The sequence below is a fragment of the Scyliorhinus canicula genome, unplaced genomic scaffold (assembly GCF_902713615.1).
Source record: "Scyliorhinus canicula unplaced genomic scaffold, sScyCan1.1, whole genome shotgun sequence".
Taxonomy (NCBI): domain Eukaryota; kingdom Metazoa; phylum Chordata; class Chondrichthyes; order Carcharhiniformes; family Scyliorhinidae; genus Scyliorhinus; species Scyliorhinus canicula.
In genome coordinates this window covers 1,540,932-1,557,759 of record NW_024055461.1, presented here as the reverse complement: position 1 = coordinate 1,557,759, position 16,828 = coordinate 1,540,932, and the positions used below count along the sequence as shown (strand labels likewise).

The window sequence follows — 16,828 nt, the reverse complement described above, 5'->3', positions numbered from 1 at the left end:
TGTTGCTGTACCATTTGTCAATGTTCTGTCGATTATTCTTTGTGTCTACTTTGTTTACGTACTGTGTCCTTTGGCCGTAGAAAAAATACTTTTCACTACTTCGGTACATGTGACAATAAATCAAATACTTAACTTTTCTTGTTTGCCACGTTTGAATCACTTTTCCTGTTGGAATTTTGTACTTTAATAGAATCTATATTTGCTGTATTTCTGTGAAATAAAAATCACAAAATACCCAGAGGACCACAGGCTGCATTCCCCTTTGAGCAAGAAAGAGAGAGCGAGCGAGCTGACTGGTGGTGATTTAATCTGAGGGTCACCACACCTCAGGCGAGGGGTAATGTTGATAAGGCCTGGCCTTCATGGTTAACCATCACCCGGTGTGGGAGTCGAACCGAGCTGTTGGCCTCGTTCTGTATCACGAACCAGTCGTCCAGGCAACTGAGCTAACCGACCCCCTGGTAAACATGTAATAATTCCTAATACATTAGCTATTCCCTGTCTCCCATCAGTTTCCCAGTCCACCTCAGACAACTTGTCCCTCAAACCCGGATAGTTTTCTTGTGTCAGTAACACCCAGATAAGTGAGTAACACCCGGATATTTTGTTTTTAAAATTAGAATACCCAATTCTTTTTTTCCAATTAAGAGGCAATTTACCGCGGTCAATTCACCAGCCCTGGGTTTTGGGGGTGAGACCCACTCAGACACGGGGAGAATGTACAAACTCCACACAGACAGTGACCCGGATCCCTGGTGATATTGAGATCAGTTAAATTTAAAAAAATGTAAACACTAGGGCCCATCTCTATGGCAGCGTGGCATGCTTTGGGAGGTTCCAAACAGGAATAGGAGCTAAATACCTTCAAAATTCCAAACACCCTTTCACTCTGTGATCCTTGTGCAATTTGAAGCCAGGTACCAGCAACAAGGCTTAAAGAGAATCAGCCCACTGGAGGCAAAGTGGTGAGACCGGCCAGTCCAGCAGAAAGAAACCCTCCGACCATCCCCACTGACCACCTGTCAGAATGAACAAAATGCAGTCCTGGCTGTAGAGCAGAAACAATAACAGCAGAATCCAACCCCTGTAATCAATTGTGAAATTGTTGGTGTCACAGGAGGCGCGATGAAACATGGACTCCCGTCTCACATTGAGAGGTGGACGGCATCTCCCCAGTGTGAACTCGCTGGTGTGTTTGCAGGCTGGATAATTGAGTGAATCCCTTCCCACACTGAGAGCAGATGAATGGCCTCTCCCCAGTGTGAACGCGCTGGTGATTCCGCAGGTTGGATAAATCACGGAACCCTTTCCCACACTGAGAGCAGGTGAATGGCCTCTCCCCAGTGTGAACTCGCTGGTGTATCTGCAGAGTGGATAGCCGAGTAAATCCCTTCCCACACTGAGGGCAGGTGAGTGGCCTCTCCCCAGTGTGAACTCGCTGATGGTTCTGCAGAGTGGATGAATAACTGAACCCTTTCCCACACTGAGGGCAGGTGAATGGCCTCTCACCAGTGTGAACTCGCTGGTGTCTCAATACCTGGTATGAATCACCGAATCCCTTCCCACACTGAGAGCAGGTGAATGCCTTCACGCCAGTGTGAACTCGCTGGTGTTTCTGCAGGGTGGATAACTGAGCAAATGCTTTCTCACACTGAGAGCAGGTGAATGGCCTCTCCCCAGTGTGAGTTCGCTGATGTCTCCGCAGGCTGGATGAATCACTGAATCCCTTCCCACAGTCTGAGCAGGAGAATGACCTCTCCCCAGCGTGAACCTCCTGGTGTTTCCGCAGGATGGATAGCCGCGTAAATCCTTTCTCACACTGGGAGCAAGTGAATGGCCTCTCCCCAGTGTGAACTCGCTGGTGTGACTGCACGTCGGATAACCGAGTGAATCCCTTCCCACAGTCAGAGCAGGTGAATGGCCTCTCCCCAGTGTGAACTCGCTGATGTGCCTGCAGGTGAGATAACCGAGTAAATCCCTTCCCACACTTAGAGCAGGTGAACGGCCTCTCCCCAGTGTGACTGCGTCGATGAGTCTCCAGCTGAGATGGGGCTCTGTATCCCTTCCCACAGTCCCAACATTCCCACGGTTTCTCCATGTTTTGGGTTTCCTCGTGTCTCTCCAGGTTGGATGGATCAGTTGAACCCTTGTCTCGCCCCACTGTGAATGTTGTTATGATTTTGAGGCTGTGTAACTGGAGTCAGTTCACTGGAACACTCTCACTTGGGTGTGTGTTGTGTGGGTCTCAGTGCTTTTCCTGTCACACTGATGTTTCAAATCTTCAGAAGTCGACAGTTCGGGTAAACGTTTCTTCTACTGGATTCAAAGGCCGATGATATTCAGGTTCTAAGGAATCGAGTGACTGTCAGATCGAGACTTGACTACTGAGATTTCTGTCTGTAATTCCACCTTGTCTAATATCCTGTAAAAACAATTTACAAAATTCATCACTGTCAGTCCAGGGTAGAAACTCAGAACAGACAATTTTAGTTTCTGTGGAACATTTCTTCTTCTCTTGTTCCGCAAAAGTTGTAAACACTCTCCCTCCACTCTCACTCTGCTGTAACTATTATTTACCCTCCCTATTGCCCTGAAGGTGCTGATTCAGGCTGATTGACTGATCTAAGCTCACAGCTTCCTGTCCAGGAGATCAAAACAAATATGAGCTGCATTCGGCCCATCGATCCGGAACCATTCAATGGGATCATTGGGCGATCTACCTCAGCACCATTTTCCCACACTATCCCCCATATCCTCGATGTCATCAATATCTAGAAACCTATCAATCTGTGTCTTGAAAATACTTGATGACTGAATTTCCAGAATCCTCTGGGGTAGAGAATTCCAAAGCTTCACCACATCCTCGAGTGAAGAGATCCCTCCTCATCTCAGCTTTCTCTCTATTTACCTGCCTGTTCCCTGTAACGCTCAACACCCTCAATCATAAATCTGTCTGTGCCGGGGAGTCAGGCATGTGATATGGGTGCCTGTGTAGCTGTTATCCGCAGGTTCTGGTGCCACTCACCTTTAATCTGATATTTATCCTGATTGCCTGGCACTCAACTACCTAATCCTTGAATTAATATTTGTTATCATGTCCCTGGAAGACTCAGGGCGCGATCCTCCGCTCCCTACGCTACGTGGGAGAATCGCGGGAGGGCCCCACAACAAATTTCACGCCCCCGCGAATCTACCCACCCCCCCCCCCCCGGGTCGAAAGAATCGGCGCCCGCTGTTTTTCACGGTGACTGGCGATTCTCTGACCCGGATGGGCCGAGCGGCCTGCCGTTCGCGGCCGTTTCACGACAGCGGCAACCACACCTGGTCACTGCTGTCGTGAAACGGGCGTGAGATGCCCATTTTGTGGCTTGTGGGGGGCCTGGTGGGGAATCAGCACCACGACTGTGCTTGGGAGAGGACAGGCCCACGATCGGTGCCCACCGATTGTCGGGCCGGCGTCTCAATGGGGCGCACTATTTCTCCTCTGCTGCCCCGCAAGATCAAGCTGCCACGTCTTGCAGGGCGGCTGAGGGGAAAGACGGCCACCGCGCATGCGCGGGTTCGAACTGTCAGCATTGTGACGTCAGCTGCGCATGCGCGGGTTGGAACCGGCCAACCTGTGCATGCGTGGCTGACGTTACATGGGCGCCGCCGTCGCGTCATTCTCGCCGCAAGGGCCCGCGGTCGAGAATAACGGAGCGCCGCTCCCAGCCCCCTGGGTGGGGGTGAATTTGGTGCGAGGAGCGGGCTCCGAGGCCGTCGTGAAACTCGGCCAAGTTCACAATGGCCTTCGCGATTTTCTGTGGGAGCGGAGAATCGCGCCTTCAAAGTCGGATTGGTAGGATTATGCCAGAAAAAGTGAAGAAATCATTGATAAACAGCGCAGGTGGATTCAGCGGGGGCGGAGCCGCCTTTTCAACATGGCGGCCTGACCTTCAGGAGGTCTTTCGGGGCCCCGCTCTCCGGGGCTCTGAAAGGCGGCGAAAATGATGACTGCCGACATTATCCGTGGTTTTGACCAGAGGCTGAGTGTGCTGACCAAATATCTGTGAGCTCATGAGGCCCAGCTGCAAAACGCCATGAAGAGGCTTGATGATCCGGAGGAGAGAATCCTGAACATTCAGCAAGATGCCTCCTCAACGGAGGCAGGAACTCAATCCTTTGAAAACCAGCCAAGTGGCTGGCGGAGGTCCTGGAGGACTGAGGGTCGGAGAAAGAACATCCGAGTTGTCGGCCTGTCCGATGGTCATCATAAAATTTACAGTGCAGAAGGAGGCCACTTGGCTCATCGAGTCTGCGCCTTGGAGACAGCACCCCACTCAAGCCCATACCTCCACCCCATCCCCGTAACCCCGTCTCACCTTTTATTTGGGCACTGCGGGAAATTTATCATGGCAAATCCACCTAACCTGCACATCTTTGGACTATGGGAGGAAACTGGAGCACCCGAGTAAACCCACGCAGACACGGGGAGAACGTGCGGACTCCGCGCAGACAGTGACCCAAGCTGGGAATCGAAGCTGCGACCCTGGAGCTGTGAAGCAACTGTGCTAACCACTGTGCTACTGTCTGCTCATAAGTGCTGTTATTGTCTGTCCATTTAGTGTGGCGGGTAAGGCTCCCGTCAGGTTTTTCGAGGACCGACTGCCACATTTTCTCAAGCTGGATGTGAAGCGTTTCAAATTGGAGACGGTGCATCGGTCTTTGAGGCTGAGGGATCGTTTTCATCCCAGGCCTGTAATCATTCACTTCCATAACTTGAAAGAATGTCCTGGAGAGGGAACAGCGAGGTGGCACCTGGCTCCAGGAAGGAGTGAGGATTTACTTCTTCAAGGACTTTACGGCAGCAACATAAACGAAGCGTCGAGGCTTCGATGAAGTTCAAAGGCAGCTCCAGGCTGTGGGGAGTGAATTACGTCAGGCTTTATCCTGAGACCCGGAAAATGGTATCCAACAACTCCGTCAAGTCTTTCAATAATCCAACTATTGCCTTGGCCTTCATTAAATCCATGAAGGGCAAGGATCTGGAGGGATGGTTTACAGCTCGGACTAACTCAGGTTCTAATCCAGACTCTTTCCCTGTCATGGTGTTGTCTGAATTTCACAGAATCACAGAAATACACATAGGGACTTCTCGGCCTTTTGGCTAAGATTGAGCGTAGATTGAGCCTTTTGGCTCAGATCTGGTATGTCTCCTTTATGGGGACCATGAATTGGATTCAATTTGAATAGTTTTTTGGAGCAGGCAAGGAGCTGGTAGGGGTTCGCCTCTGTCCACACTCTGAGCCCTGGCTGTGTAACTAAGATAAAGTAATTTAAAAAAAAAAGAAATACACATAGGGACAGGAGTAGGCCATTCAGCCCCTCGAGTCTGTCCTGCCATTTAGTGAGATCATGGCTGATCTGTGACCAAACTCCATATCCATGAATATCTTTGCTTAACAAAACTCTACCTCAGATTTAAACTTCACAACTGACCCAGCTTCACCTGCTGTTTGTGGGAGAGAGTTCCAAACTTCTCCCATCCTGTGTGTGAAGAGGTTCTTCCTAACATCTCCCCTGAACGGTCCAGCCCTGATTTTTGGACAATGATCCCAGTTTTAGAATCTCCAACCAGTGGAAATAGTTTATCTTTATCTACTCTGTCTTTCCCTGTTAATATCTTAAATACTTCAATCAGATCACAGCTTAACCTTCTAAATTTTAGCAAAAACAGGCCTAATTTGTGGTTAAAACTTTAGGTCAGAGCCGCTGCATTCTCTCCCTCGCCACCCACAGCATCCTGTGACACAATTCATCCAGAATTAGTAATCTAATAATCTTCTGGGTGGCACGGCAGCACAGCGGTTAGCACTGCTGCTTCACAGCACCAGGGACCTGGGTTCGATTCCAAGCTTGGGTCACTGTGCGTAGTCTGCACATTCTCCCTGTGTCTGCGTGGGTTTCCTCCAGGGTGCTCCGGTTTCCTCCCACAAGTCCCAAAACATGAGCCTGTTAGGTGAATTGGACATTCTGAATTCTCCCTCAGTGTACTCGAATTCTGGCAAAAACAGGCCTAAATTGTGTAATCTCCCATCATAACATAACCCCCGTAGTCCAGGTATTGTGGGGTATCGTGTTAGTAAACCTATATTGCACTCCCTCCAAGGCCAAAATATCCTCCCGAAGATGAGGTGCCCGGAATGGCTCACAGTTCTCCAAGTGGGGTCTTACAGGGTTTTGGATAACTGCAGCATAACCTGTCTCTTTGTACTGAAATCCTCTAGATATAAATGCCTTTAGCCTTTTTGATTATTTTCTGGACTTGTCCGTGACATTTTGAGGATCTGTGCATCTGAACCCAAGTCTGTTCGAATGGCCACTGTACCTAACCTCTTTCCATTTAGAAAATACTCTGTTCGACCCTTTTTTTGGTCCAGAATGGATAATCTCACACTTGCACACATTCAATTTGATCGGCCACAAATTTGTCCATTCCTGTGTGTGTGTGTGTGTGAGGGGGGGGGGGGGGAGAGGGGGAGGTGTCCTGTGTGTGGGTGTGTGTCTGGGGTGATGTGCTGTGTGTTGGGGGGGGGGGGGGGGGGGGGGGGGGTGGGGAGGCGTTGTGTGTGTCTGGGGGAGGTGTCCTGTGTGTGGGTGTGTGTCTGGGGGAGGTGTCCTGTGTGTGGGTGTGTGTCTGGGGGAGGTAACCTGTGTGTGGGTGTGTATCTGGGGGAAGCCAGCACCTTCAGCTGCCGCCGGCCCCACATCCGCGACAAGAGGCCGCAGCGGCTGCAGGCCCGAGAGGGCCAGACCGTCACCCTGCGCTGCTCGGACGACGGCCAGCCGCCGCCCCTCATCCTGTGGCTCAACCCACGGCGCCAGCGGCTGGGCCACCCCGAGGCTGGGATGGGCCTCCCCGGGGGCCTGGGCCTAATAGCCGAGGACCAGGGCCTGACCCCGGAGAACCACGGCCTCCCCCCCCCGGCGTCCAGACCCCAGCATTCCCCCTGCGCCCCGCTCTGCTCCGGCCCCGCCGTGGGCCGCAACCGCCTCCTTCCAAATGGCAGCCTGCAGATCACCTCGGTCCGCCGCATGGACTCCGGCACCTATTGCTGTGTGGCCCGCAACGCCAACGGCAACAACACAGCCTCGCTACAGTTGCAGCCGCTCTCGCTACAGGATCTGGGCCTGGCCGGGCGATCCGACTCCCGGGCCAAGGCCGGCCTGCGGCCTGGATACCCCTTCGACTCCCACACGCTGCTGCTGGCCACCACCATGGGCTTCGCCTCCTTCTTCACCCTAGTATCGCTCTGCTTCACTTTACTGAGAAGACATCCCTCTGACAAATCCCTCTGACAAAGCCATACTGACGATTCCTGATCAAACCTTGCTTCTCCAAGTGGAGATAGATTCTTTCCTTCTGAATTTTGTCCAATAGTTTCCCTACCACTGACGCGAGACTCACTGGTCTGTAGTTCCCTGGCTTATCTCCAGAACCTTTCTTATATAGTAGGATCATATTAGCTGTTCTCCAGTCCTCTGGCACCTAACCTGTCACCAAAGAGGAATTAAAAATTTGGGTCAGGGCCCCTACAATCCCCTCTCTTGCCTCCCACAGCATCCTGCGACACAATTCATCCAGACCTGGAGATTTGTCCACTTTTAAGCCTGCCAACACTTCCAACGTCTTGTCACTCCCTCTGTCAATTCACTCAAGAAACTCTCAGTCTCTCTCCCCGAGTTCCATAACGACCTCCTCATTCTCTTGGCTGGAGACAGATGTGAAATATTTGTTCATCACCCAAACCAACGTCCTCTAAAGTTTCTCTCCATTTAGATAATAAGTTGCCTTTTTATTCCTCTGACCAAAATGGATAACCTCACACTTATGCATGTTAAATTCCATCTCATGAAATGTATTCTGGGAGTCCAAATACGTCTACAGGACCCCCATTATCCACTTTGCTTGTTACATCTTCAAAGAATTCCAAACAAATGAGTCAAACACGATCTACCCTACACAAAACAACACCGACTGATGGATTGCGGTTTGACTTTCCAAATGTCCAGTTACTGCTTCCTCAATAATGGATTCCAACAGTAGCTTTGAAACTAACTAGTTTCCTACTTTCTGCCTTTTTGAACAGGAGGGTGTGTCCGCCCCCTCCACTCCACTCCATGAGGTTGTTTGTGGAGAGAAGCCGGAAGTGATGGAGAATGTTCATTGTTTCGCATTCGGCTCTGGGGCCTCACTCAGGATTTGTAAACCCCCCCACCGGACACTGACCTCTCACCTGACACCACACAACGGACAATGATTGACGGCAGCTCCTGGCCAATAGGGTTCGGGGGCGGGATCGGAGGACCGATCGGGAGCGGCTCGTCCTTCAGCCAATCGGAGTGAATGAGGGCGGGACTGGGCTGAATGAAGCATGCGCAGTGCGATTAATGGCGACACAAACATTTCTTTCTCGGATCCACAATCCGTAAAGGTGGGACTGGCGGGACCGAGGGAGAGATGAATCAGGCGTCGTTGGACACACTTCGTAAATATGTTATATAAACCGAAAACCCGTAAAAATAACCTACCGGTACCGGGGGCCCTGAGCGGGGCCTGCAGTTTTCTCAGACTGGACAATGGAGCAGCCATCTCCATCACGCGCTAGCGAGGTTGCGCATGCGCACCCATCAACTTTTTGGGCACCAGCAGCAGTGCGCACGCGCTCCCACCATTTTTATTGGGGGCAGCAGGAGCGCAGCTCAGGCTCAGACGCCATCATTGTTCAGGGCAAAGATTTGAAATGTTTCATCATGACAGACTGTTTCACTCTGAGTTACAAATTCCTATTTATGAGACAGAACAATGATACATGTCCAGAGCTGTGACAATAATTCAGATTTATTTTGACAGAATAAAGCTTTTTGAGACATTTCAGAGAAATGTTACAAAATAACAATTGACACTGATCCACAGGAGGAGATATTAGATTTTAAGGATAATCTTAATAGAGGAAAGTGAGTGAGAGAGTCGGAGATTTTTAAGGAAGAAATTCCAGAGCTTGTGGCCCAGTCAAATGATAAAAGGCCAGTAATGGTGGACCGAATAAATCAGAAATGCTATAGTGGCCGGAATTAAATGAGTGCAGAGATCTTGAAGGGGTGTGTGTGGAGGAGATTACAGAGATCAGGATGATCACAACTACAGGAAAAGAAGAATGGGAAATTTCAACTTTTGGTACTTCTTAAAAGGAAAGTAAGCACAGGGGATGGGTAAACAAGACTTGTTTGTATTGTATTTGTTTCATTGTCACATGTATTGCGGTACAGTGAAAAGTATTCTGTGTACAGTCATAAGTTCATAAGATACAGGAGTAGAATTAGGCCATTTGGCCCAACGTGTCTACTCTGCCATTTTATCATAGCTGATATGTTCCTTATCTGCTACCCACAATGCTAAAGGACAAGAGCTGGATTGTAAAATCAGTCAGAGCATCTCCCTAGACCACATGACCGAGGAGCAGGAGTAGGCAATGCAGCCTCCCGAGTCTAAATACCTTCAATATGATCATGGCTGATCCCATCCTGGGCTCAACTCCACCGTCCTTTAAAAGCCTTCAACCCATTACCAATTAAAAATCTGTCTAACTCCTTCAAGGATTTGTGGGAGGAAATCGGAGTGCCTGGAGGAAACCCACGCAGATACAGGGAGAATGTGCAGACTCCGCACAGGCAGTGACCGAAGCTGGGAATGGAACCCGGGACCCTGGCACTGTGAAGCAACAGTGCTAACCACTGTGCCACCGTGCTGCCCTGTCCATACCTTTTAGCATCTTGTTTACCTCAATTAGATCTCCCTTCATTCTTCTAAGAGTATAGGCTTAAACTATTCAATCTCCCCTCACCTCTGGAATAAATCTCGTGAACCTCCTCTGCACTGCCTCCAATTCCACTACATCTGTCCTCAAATAAGGGGACCAAAACTGTGCACAATAATCCAGGTGCGGACTTACAAATGCCTTGTATAGTTGCAACAACACTTTGTTACTCAATTCCTTTTGTTAACATTCCATTTTCTTTCCTCATTATCTGCTGCACCTTCATGCTCATTTTCTGCGACTCATGCACAAGGACACCCATATCGCTCTGCATAGGGCACCCCGAAGTCTCTCCCCACTTAGAGAAGCTGCCTTTCCATTTTTTTGACGAACATGCATGACCCCACATTTATTCACAACTCCATCAGCCACATTTTGGCCCACTCTCCGAACCTATCTATATCCATTTGTAAGGTTCTTATTTTCTCATTGCAGTTTACTGTCCCGCCTATTTTTGTGTCACCTACAAATTTGGCTATATAACCTTCTATCCCTGTATCCAAGTTGTTAATATAGATTGTAAATAGCTGGGGCCCAAGGACTGAACCCTGTGGCACCCCACTAGTTACATCTTGCCATCCAGAAAAAAAAACATTTATCCTGACTTTGTGTCTCCTGTCTGTCAGCCAGTCTTCTATCTAAGCTAATAAATGACCCCTAATCCCATGTGATTTCACCTTGTCAATTATCAAGCGGCAACTAATCAAACGCCTGACGGAAGTCCAGATATACTACATCTCCAGGATCCCCATTATCCACTTTGCTTGTTACATCTTCGAAGAACTTACAATTCTTTAGTCCAGAAATTAACTTCTTAGTTAGTATCTGGAATGGTGGAATTTGAATTCAATTTTTAAAAATCTGGAATTAAAAGTCTAATGATGACCATGAAACCATCGTTGTTTGTCATAAAACCCCATCTGGTTCCCTCGTGTCCTTTAGGGAAGGAAATCTCCTGCCCTTACCTAGTGTGGCCCACATGTGACACCAGACCCACAGCAAAGTGGTCGACTCTGAAAATGCCCTCTGAAATGGCTGAGCAAACCGCTCAGTTCAAGGGCAATTAATGATGGGCAGTAAATGCCCAGCCAGCGACACCACATCTCCATGAAATTTTTTTTTTCAAACTTGAGGAAGGATGTGAAGGCATTGGAGTACAGAGTCCAGAGAAGATTCCCAAGAATGATTCCATGGATAAATAACTGGAGCTATGAGGAGAGGTTGGGTCTCTTTTCCTTGGAGAAAAGAAGGCTGATTGGAGACTTGTAGAGGTAATCAAGATCCTGAGGGGTTTGGACAGGGTAAATAATGAAAAGCTATTTCCCCTCAGGAGTACATCAAGAACTAGCTCACCAGGCTAAATCGCTAGCTTTTAAAGCAGACCAAGCAGGCCAGCAGCATGGTTCGATTCCCGTACCAGCCTTCCCGGACAGGAGCCGGAGTGTGGCAACTAGGGGCTTTTCACAGTAACTTCATTGAAGCCTACTCGTGACAATAAGCAATTTCATTTCATTTCAAAATAATTAGCAAAAGGAGCAGAAGTGATGTGAGGAAAAAGGTTTGCATCCAGATGGTGGTTGGAGTCTGGAATGAACATATGGAGATGGAGCTTCAATCAAGGTATTTAAAAGGGAATTGGATTATTATCTGCAAAGAAAGAATGTGCAAGGTTACAGGGATAAGGCAGGGGAGTGGGATTAGATAGAATGTTCTTTCAGTGAGCAGAGCAGGCTCGATGGGCTGAATGGCCTCCTGATCTGTAATGATTCTGTGGTTCTGTCAGCACAGGCCCTCCATCATCAGCATTGGAACTGAAACTCCGATCATTACATTAACACACAACCACACTGGAATTTCAGAAAACTGGGAAATCTTCCGAGGGCAACTGACACCAACTTCAGGTGAAACTCACCAACCGCCCAATGTCTCCAACAGATTGATGAAAGCTCAGTGTTTAATCTGGGATTGCAGAAATAAATCAGACTAAGAAAAATCAAAATAATGTCCAGTCAGTAACAGATCAATCAGTTTCCTCTTATCATTGAGGAAATCAAATATTCAAAACACTGTGTCTGAAAGAAAGCTGATTTAATCAATATTTATACAGAACATCAATGCACACCCCAGCTTTCAAGCCTATTAATATCAGCAGCAACAAACTCCACCTGTCAGAGTGAAGATGGTTCAGTCCGGATGTGATTAACAGCAGAATCCAAATCCAATCCCTGCAGTCACTTGTGAACTCGCTGATGCCTCAGCAGTGTGGATGAACGACTGAATCTCTTTCCACACACTGAGCAGGAGAATGGCCTCTCCCCAGTGTGAACTCGCTGATGTGCCAGCAGAGTGGATGACTGAGTGAATCCCTTTCCACACACTGAGCAGATGAACAGCCTCTCCCCAGTGTGACTCCGCTGGTGATTAAATAGGTTGGACTTCCAAGTGAAACCTTTCCCACAGAAAGAGCAGATGAAAGGTCTCTCCCTGGTGTGAGTGAATTCATGTGTCAGCTGATCCTTCCGGCTTTTAAAGCTCTTCTCACAATCAGGACATTTAAACGGCCTCTGATCAGTATGAACAAGTTGGTGTGTCAGCAGATCGAATGAACGGGCAAATCCTTTCCCACAAACAGAGCAGGTGAATGGCCTCTCCCCCGTGTGAGTGCGTTTATGGTTTAGCAGATCATTTTTCCTTTTATAGTTTTTCTCACAGTCAGAACATTGAAAAGGTCTCTCCTCACTGTGAATATGGTGGTGTGACAGGAGGTGGGATGAGGTTGTGAAGCCTTTCCCACACACAGAGCAGATGAAGGGTCTCTCCCCAGTGTGAATTTGCTGGTGTCTCACAAGGTGGGATGATTTAGTAAATTCTTTCCCACACACAGAGCAGGTGAATGGCCTCTCCCCGGTGTGAGTGCGTTGATGAATATGCAGCTCAGACGGGTAATTGAATCCCTTCCCACAATCTCCACATTGCCACGGTTTCTCCCCCATGGGACAACACTTGTGTTTTGACAAGTTTGATGATCGGCTGAAGCTTCGTCCACACACAGAACACGGAAACACTTTCTCCCTCTTGTGAACGGTGCTTTTTGATTCCATGTACAGAAGCTGATGATGGTTCAGGCCGTGGTGATTCAAACGACTGTTAGGTCCTGATGTGATGTTTAAAAATCACACCTTCTAATACTCTGAAAAATTAATTCAAAGAGGACGAGAAAAAAGAGTGGTAAACACAAAGGCAGCTTGTGAAATGGAGTTGGATGAATCTGGTCATTTGTGGGGCCGGCACGAGGAAAAGTGACCCTGAAAACTGCTGGATTGTCATAAAAACCCAACTGGCTCAGTAATGTCCTTCAAGGAAGGCAACCTGCCACCCGGTCTAGACCTGCACAATGTAACCTCAATAGGAGGAAACGATATGGGCTGGTTAGAGAATTTGAAAAGTCTGAGGTGATGCATTTTGGGAGGACTAACATAGCATGGGAATATACAATCACTGGTAGGATCCTTGGAAGTACAGACAATCAGAGGGACCTTGGTGTGCATGTCCATCAAGCTCTGAAGGCAGCAGGCCAGGTAAATACTGTAGTTAGGAAGGCACATGGGATATTTGCTTTTATTAGCTGAGGTATAGAATATAAGAGCATGGTAGCTGTAATGGAGCTGTATAAACCGTTGATTAGGACACAGCTGGAGTAGTGTGTGGAGTTCTGGTCTCCAGACTATACAAAGAAAATGAGTGCATTAGAGATGGTGCAGAGGAGGTTCACCAGGATGTTGGATGGGCTGGAACGTTCCAGCTATCAAGAGAGACGGGGTAGGCTGGGGTTGTCTTCCTTGGAGCAGAGAAGGCTGAGGGGAGACATGATTGCCATCTCTAAAACTATGAGAGGCACAGATAGATAGGAAAGAACCTTTCCCCTTAACGGAGCGATAAATAACCAGGGAGCATAGATTTAATGTCAGGGGAAGGAGGTTTAGAGAAGATCACAGAATGTGAGGAAAACCTTTTCACCCAGAGGGTGGTGGAATCTTGAACTCACTGCCTGAAAGGGTAATAGAGGCGGGACCCTCACAACAATTAAATATTTAGATGTGGCACAGCATACAAGTGCTGAAAAATAGGATTAGAGCCGATTGGTGCTTGATGGCCGGTGTAGACTCAATGGGCTGAAGGGCCTCGTTCCATGTCTCTAAAGATAGAAGTTGTAGAGGGAGGGAATGAATTAGAAGGGCATTATAGAGAAACTGCCAAAGCCTCAACCTTCATCAACTCAAAGGAGACACCTTATCTTCCCCCTTTCCAATCTGAAAGCAGCCTGAGCTGGATTTACATTCCCCTTAATTCATCATTGCTGGGTGATAATCCTGTACTTCCTTACCTCACACCACTGTGACAGCACCTTCACTACACAGACTGCAGCAACTGACCAAACATCACCTTCCCAGTTATTCCTGAAGGCACCGCCTTCCCAACCTGGCCCCTTGCCTGAGGTGTGGTGATCCTCAGGTTACACCACCAGCAGTCAGCTCTGTCTCAAAAGGGGAGGGTGGCCTGTGGTCCTTGAGACTATGGTGACTTTCACTGCTTTTTCTCAAGCAGAAGCTGATGACTGCCAATATGTTGTATTAATACTTTCATGTGGTGTGAGCATTGTTGAAAAGGCCAGCTTTTTCTGTCTATCCCTAATTGTGCTTCTGAAGTTGGGGGTGAGCTGCGTCCTTGAACTACTGCAGTCCAGCTGCTGTTGGTGCAGCCGTAGTGTTGTTAGAATATAAGTTTTAGGATATTTGCTGAGTGACAGTGAAGGCACAGCGATATACTTCCAAGTCAGATTGGTGTGTGATTCTGAAGGGTAAATGCAGGTTGTGGTGTTTCCATGCACCTGCTGCCCTTATCCATGTCAGTGGTAGAGTTTGTAGGTTTGGAAGTTGCTGCTGGAGAAGGTGTGGCGAATTACTGGCGATGCTCGTGATACCCATGGTCCAGTAATTAATTTGAAAAATTTCTATATGTAAAATGAATTAAAAGCCCTGGCAGAATTATTTTTTCCTTACTTGAAACACAGCTTTTCAATGGTCCGTGTTTCTAGACTCGGTTTTGTGAGCAACGCCTGCAACAAAATAAAATGCTGGAAATCTGAAATAAAAAGAGAACAGTTTGGAAATACTCATCAGGTTACACAAGATCGCTGGAGATTTAGAAACAGAGTTAACATTTTCAGCCACTGGCTCTCCTCTATTAAAACAGGTACCATTGGCTGGTGTTTAATGGGGGACATGGTTCCCACAATCCCCTGCACCCCAAAGTACACTCTATCCAACTTGCACATTTCCTATTATGATGCTTCTGCGCCAAGAGGACAAGCTATTAAAAAGTTACTCATTTGCATATTGATGTCCATTAAATATATGGATTGACTTCCCCTCATTATGTATATATTTAATTTCATTAATAATCTTTATTGTGACAAGTAGGCTTACATTAACACTCCAATGAAGTTACTGCGAGCCGCCACCCTCCAGCGCCTGTTCAGGTACACTGAGGGAGAATTCAGAATGTCCAATTCACCAAACAGCACTTCTTTCTGGACTTGTGGAAGGAAACCGGAGCACCCGGTGGAAACCCATGCAGACACAGCACAGACAGTGACCCAAGCCAGGAATCGAACCTGGGACCCCGGCGCTGTCGTACTTAAGTGGAGAATTTCCACGTCCCTCTTTCTGGGGAATAATAGATAATTAGGTTTTGGTAAAACTTGGTTCCTAATTTTATTGACTGCCTCCTCTAGTCCTAATTTTTACATCGGAGCAAACAAAATCACTTCACTAATTAAGACTTTCAATGGCGGGGACTGTACCCACAGTTCCCCGCGGTGATGAATATCCACTATCCACACCACAGAGAACGTTACGCATGCGTATTGAGGAACCAAGTTGCAGGTATGCGGAATGTGATCATGGCGATGAGGAGGGACGTTCCTTTGGCTCATCGTCAGCCGGTAAGGATGTGGAAAGGTGCAGGGAGCCACATAGTCGGTAGACAGACGGGTACGATTTCTAAATATCTGGTGAAGACTTCCAACATCGAATACGAACCTGCAGATCCCGTGTTTGCTGCTCCGAGTCTTTCTCCCGGGACAAGACTCTGGATTAACTGCCGCCATCTTGGTTCAGTGTAGAGCAGAGCGCATGCGTCTTAGTGACGCTACAGCGTGGGCGGAACATCAAGGTTTCTGTTCCCAGCAGGGTCCCAGTGCCAGGTGGAAAAATAGCTGGGATAACTGGTTTTTAAACCTCCCACTCCCAGGCAGCAGCTGATGTTTGCAGCCTGGAGGACTCTATGAGTCATTTATACATTCAGTGTGAGGCTGTAGCCCTGTCTCGCAACTGAACGGGTTATACAACCTTTGGTTACACTTCAGGCCCAGGCTCCTCAGGATTGGGTGCAGACGTTCAATGAGTCAGGAGATTTTTACTCATTGTTACCCACAGGATTTGTGTGGTCCTTTCCATTCCATTATCAGCATGTTTGTGTGATATTTTCTTACCGTCAGGGTGATTTGTCGTAATTTAAGAAACATTTCAGCAGCAGGCTTTCTGGTGATTTTTAAATGGAAAGAAGGTTATTTACTATCACACTGTTTCCCCGAATGTTTGAACTTCTAGGGTAGGACAAGGGTGGGCCGGTAGCATACGTGACACTGTGGCTTCACAGCACCAGGGTCCCTGGTTCAATTCCCCGCTGGGTGACTGTGTGGAGTTTGCACATTCTCCCCATTTCAGCGTGGGTTTCGTCCAGGTGCTCCAGTTTCCTCCCACAGTCCAAAGATGTACAGGTTAGGTGGGGCCATGATAAATTGCCTCTAAGTGACAAACGGTTAGGAGGGGATATTGGGTTACGGGGATAGAGTGGAAGTGGGGGCTGAAGTGGGTCAGTGCAGACTTGATTGGCCGAATGGCCTCCTT

At 48.1% G+C, this 16,828-nt stretch overlaps 2 protein-coding genes across 5 annotated transcripts; both read right to left on the bottom strand.

Annotated features, from left to right (window-relative positions):
• Window positions 1-1,005: 1,005 nt before the first annotated feature.
• On the bottom strand, window positions 1,006-16,667 carry LOC119959606 (zinc finger protein 229-like). 4 transcript variants are annotated; one of them, XM_038787799.1, is made up of 3 exons: window positions 15,959-16,667; window positions 14,242-14,999; window positions 1,006-2,422 (listed from the first exon to the last, which is right to left on the bottom strand). In XM_038787799.1, exon 3 carries the CDS (start codon window positions 2,096-2,098, stop codon window positions 1,112-1,114), a length of 987 nt encoding a protein of 328 aa, XP_038643727.1. In that variant the 5' UTR covers window positions 2,099-2,422; window positions 14,242-14,999; window positions 15,959-16,667; the 3' UTR covers window positions 1,006-1,111. The 4 variants fall into 4 exon arrangements, with proteins under 4 accessions (XP_038643727.1, XP_038643728.1, XP_038643729.1 ...); XM_038787800.1 differs by lacking the exon at window positions 15,959-16,667 and having other exon boundaries at window positions 14,242-15,330; XM_038787801.1 differs by lacking the exons at window positions 14,242-14,999; window positions 15,959-16,667 and adding an exon at window positions 8,572-8,663.
• On the bottom strand, window positions 11,965-13,211 carry LOC119959609 (zinc finger protein 436-like). The gene has a single exon (XM_038787805.1). The coding sequence runs from the start codon at window positions 12,956-12,958 to the stop codon at window positions 12,089-12,091; it is 870 nt and encodes a 289-aa protein (XP_038643733.1). The 5' UTR covers window positions 12,959-13,211; the 3' UTR covers window positions 11,965-12,088.
• Window positions 16,668-16,828: the final 161 nt, after the last annotated feature.

Coding starts and splice junctions, on each gene's coding strand:
- LOC119959609 (XM_038787805.1), bottom strand. CDS start 12,958: ATGGAATCAAAAAGCACCGTTCACAAGAGGGAGAAAGTGTTTCCGTGT.
- LOC119959606 (XM_038787799.1), bottom strand. CDS start 2,098: ATGGAGAAACCGTGGGAATGTTGGGACTGTGGGAAGGGATACAGAGCC.